Here is a 12991-nt window from a genome sequence, read left to right on the forward strand (position 1 = left end):
GATATGGCTAGGCCAGTTATGTACAGTGTATGAAGATAATCCATGAGTCTTTCCGGTGGACAGTCTATTGGTGATTTGCAGTTGGATAAGCACCAAGTAGTGTATCGTTTCCATTTGTAGTTGTAATTTCTTCTTGTCAAGAGTTTCCTGGATTCTAACAAAATGAATTGTGTGGAAGCGGAAACTCCTTGTTCTGTTAAAAGGAACCGTTCAACCTCAATGCTGTCAAGTGGAGAGATGCATGTAGCGGGTGTAGAAGAGTCCCCTGATCCTGTAGTAGCAGATCTGGATGGTTCAGCAGACGTATTGGTTCTTTGAGAGATAGTTGGAGAAGGAAACTGTACCATGGTTGTCTGGGCCAAGCTGGAGCTATGAGTATCATTTGAGCTTTGTCTGCTATACACTTTTGAATTGTCCTTGATATAAGTGGTATGGGAGGAAACGCATATAGGAGGCCTGTTGTCCATGAGATGAAGAAGCCATCCTGAGCGGACTGGGACATATCGAGCAAAAGTGTGGAACTTGAGCGTTGATCTCCGTTGTGAAGAGATCTATCGAAGGTGTTCCCCACTGCATGAAAATGTTTTGGGCTATTTCTGTATTGAGTGCCCATTCATGGGGATGAAAAATTAGACTTAACCTGTCCGCTCTTGTGTTTGCCAGTCCCAGAAGGTAGGTTGCTTGCAGATGTATGCAATGTTGATGCGCATGTTCGAATATGATCAAGGTCTCTTTGCAGAGGGACCATGAACCGGACCCTCCTTGTTTGTTGATGTAGAACATTGCTACTTGATTGTCCGTGTAGGGGGCAAGCGAACTGCACATCACCGCCCGCATACCCAGCGCGGAGACCTCGAAGACCCGCTTAAGGAAAACTTCCAACTTACGATCCTGTGTGTCCCGCAATGCCGCACCTCCCATTACTGGGATAGTCGTCCTCTTCGTGACCGCCGACACTGCGGAGTCCACCTTTGGGACCTTGATGAGGTCCAGAAAATCTTCAGGGAGTGGGTACAAGCTTTTCCAAGGCCCGGCTGCCCTTCAGGGAGGCCTCCGGGGTGTCCCATTCCCTGGTGAGAAGTTGTAAGAACGAGTCATGAATGAGAAAAGCCCGAGCCCTCGGCCGGAGTGCCGCCAAGACTGGATCTCCCTTCTTTGAAGAAGTGACGACAGCGGGAGCTACTGGGGCAGGCGGGTCCGGTGGCGGGTCCAGATCCAATTCCTGAATGATCTGCGGGATGAGGTCGTCCAGCTCTTCCCTCTGGAAGAGGCGTAGGGTACGCGGATCATCCCCTTCTTGCATGCCGTCCCCTTGACCCCCGTCCGGGAGGTCAGGTCCCTGTCCCGCTGGGTCTGGCACCGCCTCCACTGCCATGGGCGCAGATCGGACCCGGGTAGGAGGGCGGGAGGCCCCCGCTCCCGGAGGGTCGGGGGGGGGTCCCACAGGCGTTTCCAGCCCCTGCAGATAAGCTGTATGCATGAGCAGGATAAACTCCAGAGAGAACCCCGGCCTGCTCGGGTGCGCTTCGAGGGGCGGCGTGGTTCCTGCACCCTGGCTCTGGGTGCTTGGGTCCTGCACCAAAATCGGGGGAGCACCCCCGCTTGTAGAATCCTCTAGAGAGCCGTTATCCCTCGTGACCTGCGCCTCAGGGCGCTCAGAAAGTAAAATGGCCGCCGTTCCCGCCAAAAATGGCGGAGTGGCCAGCCCGTGCCGCCCGGGCAAAAAAGAGAAATCAGTAAGGAGGTACCTTCCCCCCAGGAAGGCATTGTGCACAGATGCCCTCCCGGGAAATCCGGGACCCCGGGTCGCCGCAGGCCGCACGTGACGGCCACGGCATCGGGATCGCCGGAGGAGAGAGGAAAAACGGCGCCAAAAATGAGAAAAAGCCTCGCGGGGGGGGCGCCACGCGCACAAAGCGCCGCTGCGGGGGGGCCCGGGCGGCCCGCACTGCCCGCTGTCCAAAAATAGAGGAGGGTGCCGCGGGGGGGGGCCTTCCCGGCCACACAACCCGCCCCAGACGTCTTTCCCTAAGCGCCGCAGCAGCCCACGAGGAGCTGCAAAATGGCCGCGGGTGAGGGAGTGTAAAACGAAGAGGCCGGCTCCACCGGCATTCGCGGGCACCGGGGGCTGTGCTGTGAAGGAAAAACTACAAAGGAATAAAACCAACTTACCCCTGGCTGCAAAGAGAAATAAACAGCACGGCCGCAGAGAAGAGACAAGGAAGATAAGTCACTCCCCAAAAGGTGAAAGGACCCTGCCTTACTATTTTTTTTTTTTTAAACTTAAGACAAACTTGATACAAACTTGATCCACGAGAAAAAGACAGCAACAAGCCAGACAATCAAGCCAAAGAGTGAGAAAGAAGGAAAAAGAGGAGAAGCCTGATTCCCCTACTCGCATCTGCTGGAGTCAGAAGATACTGAACTCCTGCAGAGGGGGTAGTAGGATATATGGATACGCCCCCTCAAAGCTTGTGCTGACTCCATCTGCTGGATTGGGGACATAACCCACTGTCTGGACTGATCCAGGTACGTACAGGGAACTACAAGTTATTTCTAAGCTACGCATGTATCTGGCAACACCACAGGCTGTTCAAAATTGCCCCCCCATAGCAACCTATCACTGGAGGAGCACCAATAATACTGTGCATAACACTGCAGAAATATAAATCGAAGCATGGCCTATTTAATTTTAAAAGCAATTTGAATAGATCAATAACATGATTCATGTTTTATCATGATTCATGATAAAACAGATTATAAAACAAAATTCATTGCCAAGGAAGGCAAGCAAATGTCAAACTTTTACAAATTTAATCATCAAAATCTATATCCAAAATAAACAATCATAGAATTGTAAATAATCAATGTACAATTTGTAGCTATTTCTAAGGATCTCTAATGTTACTATAGACATATTGAGAATGAATGGTACTACAGGAAGAGCATTTATTTTACTTTCTTTAGTCATTACCCAAGATGTACATACTCAAATATAACTATACTAGTAAACAAGACCATCCAAGGATGGGGAAATACTGTGAAATATAAGAAGTATATAATTGAGATGTTTGTTACTATAGCAAGCACACTGAGCTCGGGTGCACTGTGTGGTAGTAGAGAGTGGTTTGACTATTCGAGAGAGGGGCAGAGCTCAACTTCCATATGAGTAGTAGTAGTAGTAGTGTGGATTGGACAATATAAAGAGAGGTAGAGCTGAAGAGTACAGGGAAAAAGAGGGGTGGAGCTCAATTTGCATACTAGCTATGTGGAGCAACATTCCTCTTTACTTTAGTATGAGATGTTTATAAGGTGAAATCAGGCCAATTTTTACTCCATAACTAAATTAATCTAATAAAAATCTCATGGAATAGTAAGTTCAGGCTCTGCACTAAGATTGAACTGATGATCTTATTGCCTCTCCTAAAAAAGTGATAGTGAAACAAGCATATTAAATAAACTGGAGTATGCAGTTCTTAAACTGCTTTAATTAAAATTCCTGATATTTAAGAACCCCATAGGTTTGTAACATCAACAGGACCTTCATGTTACTTTTGTAATAGTGAAATCAAGGTTGGAAGATTCATGGTTCATCAACAAACAGGTATGGTTTCATACAAACCCTCAAGGAACAGTATCTTCAGTTCATTCTTTTTCTGGCAGTCATAACATTAAAAGCTCAAAGCAATTTAATTATCCCATACCAGTAGGATTTGACAGTTGTGAGAAATTAGTGGAAAAATATATCAAATAATAGGTACTGTTCTAGAAATGATACCTAGAAAGTACAAAAAGCATTCATTTTGTAGAATATCCTAACTTATCTAGTCATTTGAAAGGGATAGTAGGAGTTTTTCTTGGATTACTAGTTTTAGGTATAATGTTATGTTTTTGTATTCCATGTATTTGTTCAGTATTACAATATTGTCGACCAAAGATGCCAACACCAAAACCAGTAACCAATATGATAGCGTATAGCAATATAAACTTGAGAACTACTAGAATGGTCCAAACCACAATCAGTACAGATGATAGCTGGGAAACGGAAAGTGAGAGCAGTTAAAAAAGGGAGGTCCTAGGGAGGTGTCCACAGATACAAAGAAGAAAACCCTAGTCTCTATGCTGTTCCCCTGTGTGAAGAATGAAGACACCTAATGTGAGCCAGAGTCAATCTGGCTCAAGGGAGGATTGTAGAATATCCTGAAGGAAAAAATACCAGAGGCCTCAAAATGAATTAAGGCTCTGAAGAAAGAAGAAGAAGCTATGGTGAACTATGGCCTAGTTCTGCAAAGCAACATATGAACTATGGCCTAGTTTTGCAAAGCAAAACACACATTAGCAGAATCCAGGTGAAACGTCAACAAGTGAAGTCACAGGATGAGCATAAGATAAGAAGATGACAGGTCTGAGAAAGGGTATCTGTGAAGATAACAGATCTGAAAAAGGGTATCTGTGAAGAAAGTTTGTACATATGAAGTAAGATAAGATCAAACAGGAACAAAGAACAGCTGTATTTGCAGCGAGGTTAACTGAAATCTTGTGGTTTGGAGTAAATAGTAGTTATCAATTAGCTTATTGAAAATGTATATAAAAAGAGCTTGCAAAAAGAAAAAATTAAGCAAATGTTCCAGACCATAGATGTGCTATGTACATGTTGTGAGTATACCTTTGCTTCCTGCGTATACCATTGCTTATACTCAGTATAATAAATATATTATTGTGTGATTTAAGACTTAGTCAGAGTTGTTATTACAAACAATTTTCCTCCACAGAAATGCACTGCCATTAACAGACATTACAGAATAGAATTCTAAACAATGATTAAAGTCTTGGAACCACACAACAAACTGGAAGCAGGCGCTCAGGCTAAGAAGAGAGATTTAACTAGGTCTGGATAAATCAAACTTCTTTCAGCTTGAAAGAATCAAACCAGAACTCCTATGACAATTTCAAAATGTGCAGCATTTTCCCACAAATTTCAATGGCAAAATAAACTGACATTCTTCTGCCTCCAAAATAAGTGGGTAAACAAGGTTCAAATAATTTGAAAACTAACTTTCCATTCAAAATCAGGTCAAATCAACAGTAGAATTTTCAATCAATTTGTGAAAGGCACTGCAGGACAATTAAACCATAGGATCAAAATCAAAACAGGCTGGCTGACTTGCTCCTCCTAAAAATAATAACTACTCCATAGTAGGATATTACTCATTTACCCCACCTTCAGCACCACTAAAATAATTACCCAGACAAAATGCTTAAAGTATCCTAAGATCTACAGACTGCATGATATGGCTACTTTCCAACTTGAACCCCAGCTACTCAGTTTATTGATTAAAAAAATGTTTACACATTTAGTAACCATACAAAAACATGACACTGAAGATGCATAGAGAGTTCAGACAGGACAACATACCAGCTCCATACAGACAACATCCTAATTTTCCTATTCTATCGCCACTGGGCACAACTTGAGAGTTAAATGATTGTATCAAATGAAGTGAGCTGGTAAAAACTAAAGGTCTGATTTAGTAAGGCTTTTTTCCTATGCCATGTGAAATGGGGGGGGGGGGGGGGGAGGAGAAGCTTATTAAAATCAGACCCTTAAATGGTACAGGTATACAATAGCATCATGACTTAACCACCAAAAGAGAAAAAAAATACAGTGGATACCTTACATAGTTTTTTGTGTGAATCAGCTTAATCATCTTAGATTTGCAACCCTCTCTTATCAGCTAACGAAGAAACTATGGGCATGGATCTGAATTAACATAACATAAGAAATTGCCATGCTGGGTCAGATCAAGGGTCCATCAAGCCCAGCATCCTGTTTCTAACAGAAGCCAAACCAGGCCACAAGAACCTGGCAAGTACCCAAACACAAGAAGATCCCATGCCACTGATGCAATTAATAGCAGTGGCTATTCCCTAAGTAAATTTGATTAATAGCAGTTAATGGACTTCTCCTCCAAGAACTTATCCAAACCTTTTTTGAACCCAGCTACACTAACTGCACTAACCACATCCTCTGGCAACAAATTCCAGAGCTTTATTGTGTGTTGAGTGAAAAAGAATTTTCTCCGATTAGTCTTAAATGTGCTACTTGCTAACTTCATGGAATGCCCCCTAGTCCTTCTATTATTCGAAAGTGTAAATAACCGATTCACATCTACCCGTTCAAGACCTCTCATGATCTTAAAGACCTCTATCATATCCCCCCTCAGCCTTCTCCAAGCTGAACAGCCCTAACCTCTTCAGCCTTTCCTCATAGGAGAGCTGTTCCATCCCCTTTATCATTTTGGTTGCCCTTCTCTGTACCTTCATCGCAACTATATCTTTTTTGAGATGCGGCGACCAGAATGAAATGCGGGACCACAATTCAGTTTTCCTACAGAAATCCCCTCCCCTGTGGAATCTCCACCCCAGCAAATGTAAAACAAAAATGTTTCACTGCTGGGAGTCAAGACTGGGCTGGGAAGATGAGCTGGTGCTGAAGCTGAGCGAGGGCCAGGAGTCACAAAAGAAAAGAAGCTAGGGATGGAACAGGGGAGAAAGGCTAGATAATTTTGGTTTTTCTCTTCCCCTTTTTGTTTGTTTAGCTTTCAAACCAAATTGGGTGGGTTGTTAACGAGCCTCCTTTTATATCTTTATTATATAGATACTGTTGCAAAACATTCATTGAAGATTTCACAGATACTTGTTAGAAAGAATCAGTGTTCAGTTTTTTGCAACAGGTGAAAGTGCTTTAGTTTGACAACTTGTTTCTTTATGTGTCTTTTAAACTGTAGTTCTAGTACACCGTTTTATATAGTATTGCATTTAAATTTTCTACAGACAGCACACCTGTGTTACTTTTGGAGCCTCTGTGGGATCCTCACTATAACAATAAAAACTTCCCCCTGAGGAAGCTGCCATTGCCATGAAACAAATATCCTTTTGACTGGTTCCTAAAGATTTTGGCTGGCAACAAAGTTTTCTCCAAATATTGCCATCCCTAGATGGAGCTTATTTGACAAAGTTAAAAAAATAATAATAATTGCCAGTGGAAGGAGGGGGGGGGGGAAATGTCACAGAATCTTGGAACATTTTTGACAAAAATATTCAGGAATACGCCTATGAAATAGAAAAGATTATTTTTTTTATGAATCACATCTTACATATGTATATCAATGCGATATACATAATCAAAAACCAACATACCGTACCTTAAAGCTAAGAATGAATAGAAAAAATTAACAAGTCGGAAAATTAAATTCCTGTTTGGGTGCCTCCTTCTCGCTCTTCTCCCTAGCTTGTTTTGCAGTGGTCTTTGGTATCTTTACTATGGTATTCTTTTAATCATCCCCATCCCCCAGGGCCACGCCACCAGTTGCCTTCCCCACCCCCTCTGGTTACTCGGGCACCTCTTCTCAGGTGGTCCTTGTTTGGGTGCCTCTTTCTTCTTCTTCTTTCTGGCCTGTTCTATACTGGTCTCTATCACCTTTACTGTTGCGTTCTTTCCTCCTTTGGGATTCCGACCTACATTTCCTTCTCTTTAAGCTTCATCCTTCAGTTCACAAGGTAGATATTTACAGTTCTTCCATCATATTAAAAATAGCATGCAGACACCATTTTGATGTGTCTCACTGCCATTTCTTCACAAACAAATCTGGTTTTCAGGGTAACTAGTCTATCACACCTAAAGAGGTTTAGTCTCATATAGGTAAAAATACCCTAATTATTCAGTTTAACCATTTTACGCATACATACTACATCTACAATAGTGAACTAATACTAATTCAAAATAAATGATAACCAAGACCTAGGCAGCTTATTTAGAAATTCACAAGCTAGAGAGCATCAGAATCAGTACTAGGGACGTCAGCTCTGGCCCTTAGTATTCTCCACACACATGCACACTTGTATAAACAGACTACTTACTGACATTCAGCTGAACACTAATGTAAGTCATCACTGGAACCTTTCAATTTATTTAATTTGATTTTATATTCCCCTTTTTGGCACTTCAAAGTGGATTACATTCAGGTACAGTGGGTATTTCCCTACCCCCAGAGGGCTTACAATCTAAATCTGAACTTGAGGCAATAGAGGGTAAAGTAACTTGCCCAAGGTCACAATGAGTGGCAGCAGGTTCCCTGGTTTGTAGTCCGCTGCTCTAACTACTAGGCTGGTGCTCACTTCAAGTTGGCTCCAATACCCAGGTTTCTCAGGATGCCCTATATCCCTCCTCTACTCATTCAACATAGAACAGGAACCCTATGGAAGTGTAGCAAATTAACAAAAACAAAATGTCTTCCCATTCATCAGGCCCTCTTCTGCATTACTTATGGGCATCTCTAAACTATATCCACAAAAGCTATGAGATGCAGAATACTAGATGCACAAATGGAAAATTAAAGATTTGGCTGTACATGATTGTCGTCATCCAGCACAGATCATGGAACATATTTGTGGACTATCATGGAGTTAAGGGATATCACTGTTAAACACTGGAATGGAAATGTTTTTAGAAAATTTAGGATCCAGTCCAAATTTTTAGGCATTAGGCAAAAAAAAGTTTCCCCATCAGTTTTTTCTTTTGAAATTTGTATTTATGTTATTTATTTTGCTTTCCTCTTTTCTACCTTCACTCCCCTTGTCTCTTCTTCTACAGTGCACAAGTGGCTCCTCTATTAGACCACCTACAACAATGGCTCCTTCACAAATGCTAGGCATCAAATTCTAGGCAACTAGAGTAAATCCCAATATAACTGTCTGAATCAACCAAACAGAATGTCAGGAATTAGGAAGGGAATGGCAAATAAAATGGTGGATGTCAATGCCTCTGTATCACTCCATGGTGAGACCACACTTTGAATACTGTGTTGAATTCTGGTCATCACATCTCAAAAAAAAAAAAAAAAAGATATAGTTACACTGGAGAAAGTGCAAGAAGGGCATACAAAATGATAAGGACATAGAACAGCTCCTCTATGAGGAAAGGCTAGAGAGGTTAGGGCTGTTCAGCATGGAGAAGAGAAGGCTGAGGGGGGATATGATGAAGGTCTACAAAGTCATGAAAGGACTTGAAGAGGTTAATGTCAATCGGTTATTTACTCTCTCAGATAATAGAAGGACTAGGGGGCAGTTCACGAATTCAGTTCATAAATTCAGACAGTTGATCCTAAAATCAAATTAAAAACAAATTGGAGAAAATTCTTTTTCACTCCACGCATAGGCTCTGTAATTTATTGCCAGAGGATGTGGTTATGGCGGTTGGTGTAACTGGGTTTAAAAAAGGTTTGGATAAGTTCCCAGAGGAGAAGTCCATACACTATTAATCAATAAGGAATAGTAGCTTGGATCTATTTAATGTTTGGGTACTGGCCATTGTTGAACACAGGATGCTGGGCTTGATTGACCCTTCGTCTGACCCAGTATGATATATCTTATGTTCTTATGACAAACCCACAGGGGTAGATGTTATAGCCATCCCAAAAGCTGCTGGGTCTGCAGATTTATTCCCATCAGATGGAGAAAATTGGACATTATAGACCAACAGTCTCTCCTCCGATATGTCTGCAGAAATATCCCCTGCTGGTTGAATAATATGTCGAGCCACAGGACTCAAGGAGACTGAAGTCTCACTATGGACAGAGGGGCAACCTCCAAGTCCTTCTTGTCCTGCACTGTGTCCATCTGTATGGAGAATTGTCAAAAGTTTTCAATAGTGTGTTGCAAAATAGAGGTATTAGAAGCAGGACCCTGTGGGATTGGTCGTTCCACACTCTTCCTCTTTCTGCCTATATTGAATAACTTAAGACTGAAGGTAAATTACTCTCAGAGTTGGGTCCAAATTCTCACCCAGGAGCTCACCCCTTTGGCACGTGGCATTGGCTGCATCCCAGCGGCTGCACACTGCAGGGCATCAGCTCTTATCAGGTGTTCCGAGTGCTAACTGATGATGTCAGATGCCACCAACAGGACTCAAGACTGAAGGCTGCCACTCAGCATTCAGATAAGGCCAGGAATTGGTCTCCCTCTCTGATATTATTATAACTAAAAGGTATTAAGAGGGGTTAGTCCTCCCCACCTTAAGGGTCACACCCAGTAGTATAGTAGTAGTCATGTTATATGCCTACATAAACCATATGAAAGAAATGTTGCAAACCAACTTTCAATTACTCACCTAAATTAAGCTCATCTATCATCCAGGTCTGTAATATAGCAGATGACATAAGAACCAGTTAGCCCATCCGAGTTGCCCTCTTGTTTTCTACCACTTTTGATACATAAGCATCTAAATTGTCTTATTTAAACCAACCCAAAACTCACAAACCCCAACAGGTATATTAAATATACCGTTTTTAATTTTTATTCCATAATTTACTTAAGATTCTTTAATATTACTTGTCATCCATTCATGATGTCCTTCAACCGTTAGCGTTTTAATATGCTTATCCTTATAGAATTAGCTCTCTCTTATACGGTCTCCATCAGTCACCTGTATCGACATTATTTTATACTTAGATATTTTAGTGGGAGGATTTCCTCTCTTAGTAAAGTCCATTAATTGCTGTGGTTCCAATTTCCAAATAATGGAATAAAAATAAAAAAATAAAAAATGATATATGTACTCGTAAGGCTGGCACCAATCTATGGTTTAGCCTAATGAAAAATACCAAACATTAGTGTACATAAAGAAAAAATATAGTGTCCTCTGTTTGTCACGTTTTGATTATTTAAACCAACTACAAACCATGTGAGCCTGCTGGTCCTCCCTATAATATGTACATAAACACAACAGATAGTGAAGCCATAACCAATGTATGGTTTTTAGCTCATAAGTGATACTGGACATCAGTATACATTATACATTTTTTAGTCCTGGGTTGGTTGTTTATGTTGTTATTTAAATATACACCAGCTCCCCTCCACTCCCCTAAATCTTTTACCTCCTACAATTGACCCCTATATTTGTCCCTATATTTGTCCCAAGAAGATAGGGGTAAGACTAATAACTGTACATCATAACTCATTTTAAAACAGTGTGCATAATTGGCACAATGTAGTAAGCAATAAAATCCTGCATAATACAATTACAATAAAATAAATGCACATAAAACATTTGTTTTAGTATTACATACCTGCGGCTTTTCAAAGTAGAATGGATTACAAAATTACTTCCAATATAATAATGCTATAAAAGTATTTCTCCAAATGTAATTTAATAATCTAACAAAGTATTTATACATACTTCCTAAAAGGAAGTAGCAAAGGAATACCTCATAAGTGCTTAAAAAGCTCAAAGTTAATGAGGTATCTCCATACTGTGAAGAAAATTGTTTCTGAGCTAGGGATGACGTTGACCTACTTGAGGCTCTCATGAACGTTATACTGATGTCGCAGTAGAATTTCCAGAAAAACATCTTACTCATCAACCAAAGACGAGATACATTTTGGAAAGCGCTCTAGAGTGCTAAATCTAAATGATTTTCTCCTAGGCTATAATATTCCTTACAGCCACAAAAAAAAAGTGCGCACAAAGTTAGGGTATACATCATCCATACTATCATATCTAAACACAAAAAACTCTTAGGGTACTGTATATCAAAAAGCATTTTCTTACCGCCACCTGTTGATCCCCACATTAGACGATCCTGCAAACCAGGGATCGAGGATGTAGACGCAACGCACAGAGTCAGCCCCTTGGATGCACTCTCTCAGGGCTGGGTTGTCGTGCAGCCTCAGTCCTTTCCGGAACCAGTGTACAGCATTTACTCCCATTTCCAGAAAATGTATGGTTTGTTTTTTTTTAAAAAGCGTAATCGAGACAAATGCTGGCACTCGAGAAGGGATCACGTTGAGGAAACTTCTATGGGTATCAAAATAGTTGTTCAAGTATCTTTTGCTCAGAAGCTGTTTTGAGCTGTTAAATTAGAAAGCTATGGAATCTGTTCACTCTCTACCCTATCCACACTAGCACTGTAAGATAAATTAAAGCTTCACCTCTTTTTCCCTTTAATTATCAGCTAATTAAAGTCAAAACAAAGATTTTTTTTCCCCAACAGAGCAACTTATTTCTGACGATATTCTGGTTAACAGCAGTAGCCGGCTATAAGACAATCCTCGGTGCACTGTAGTTTCACGTCTTAAGTGTTTAATTCGGCGTGCATTGGGACCCAGCCGGCAGAAACCTCGCCAGCCCGAGACATAACTTCGACCAGGAGCTTTTCGCCCACCACAGTAGCCGAACGCCCTCTAACACCTCTGGCAACAAAAAATAGAGTCCTGGCCGACGAGGGACCGAGTGTCTCAAATCTCGGCGGCCCGAGCTTCAGCGGTAAGGGAAAGCAGCCGCGCAGACTCGTACGTGGTGTCCTTGAGAAGTAAGCCCAGGCTCCTGTTTCGTTCGCCCTCGCCTTGAAAGAATGAGGTCTTTTCTTCCCCAGCTCCCCGCGTTCCCCAGCACGAGCCCTGTACGTGACGGAGATTCTCAAAGCCGGACTCCCACTGCCCTAGTTGCGTCACCGGAAGACCGCCCGCAGTTCGCTCCGGCAGCCCGATTGGTTCCCGCCCCCGGTCACCTGACCAGCCGCTCTCACGTTTCCGAAGTGTGTTTACTACAGCCCAGCCCAGGTGCTGGTTCGACGCTGGTTTGTGGGCTGAAAGACGGCGGGCTTAGAGTGAAGAAATTGGGTAGTGGTCCAGTTTTCCCCTCTTATTGCACTTATACTCTTAAATTCGCCCCCCAAGGCGGCTACAGTAGACCGATTAAAGCAAACAGGAGGCTTTATTGTGGCCGGGTGATACCCCGCCTTTCTGGTAGAGCGCGGCCGTGATTGGTTGTTGGGGACAGAGCCCGGATCAGCACGCGGAGTTGAGCAGGCTGTGTTACAGAACGGGCTGCGTGTGCGCGCGCGTGCTTGGCAAGTCTAGTGCTGCTCCCTGCATGGAGAGGGGGCGGGCTCAGCTGGGAGGTCTGAGAGGCAAGCGCTGGAGATGTGAAAAC

General features: G+C 42.5%; 1 protein-coding gene across 1 annotated transcript in view; it reads right to left on the bottom strand.

Moving 5' to 3' along the window:
* The window catches only part of CRY1 (cryptochrome circadian regulator 1), an 83589-nt gene extending 70937 nt beyond the window's left edge, over positions 1–12652 (bottom strand). Inside the window, exon 1 of the mRNA XM_029599759.1 lies at positions 11609–12652. Within this exon, the coding sequence (XP_029455619.1) occupies positions 11609–11766 (158 nt within the window). The 5' untranslated portion in view covers positions 11767–12652. The remainder of the gene's footprint in view (positions 1–11608) is intronic.
* Between the last annotated feature and the right edge of the window lie 339 nt (positions 12653–12991).

Source organism: Rhinatrema bivittatum, chromosome 4, assembly GCF_901001135.1.
Source record: "Rhinatrema bivittatum chromosome 4, aRhiBiv1.1, whole genome shotgun sequence".
Lineage (NCBI taxonomy): Eukaryota > Metazoa > Chordata > Amphibia > Gymnophiona > Rhinatrematidae > Rhinatrema > Rhinatrema bivittatum.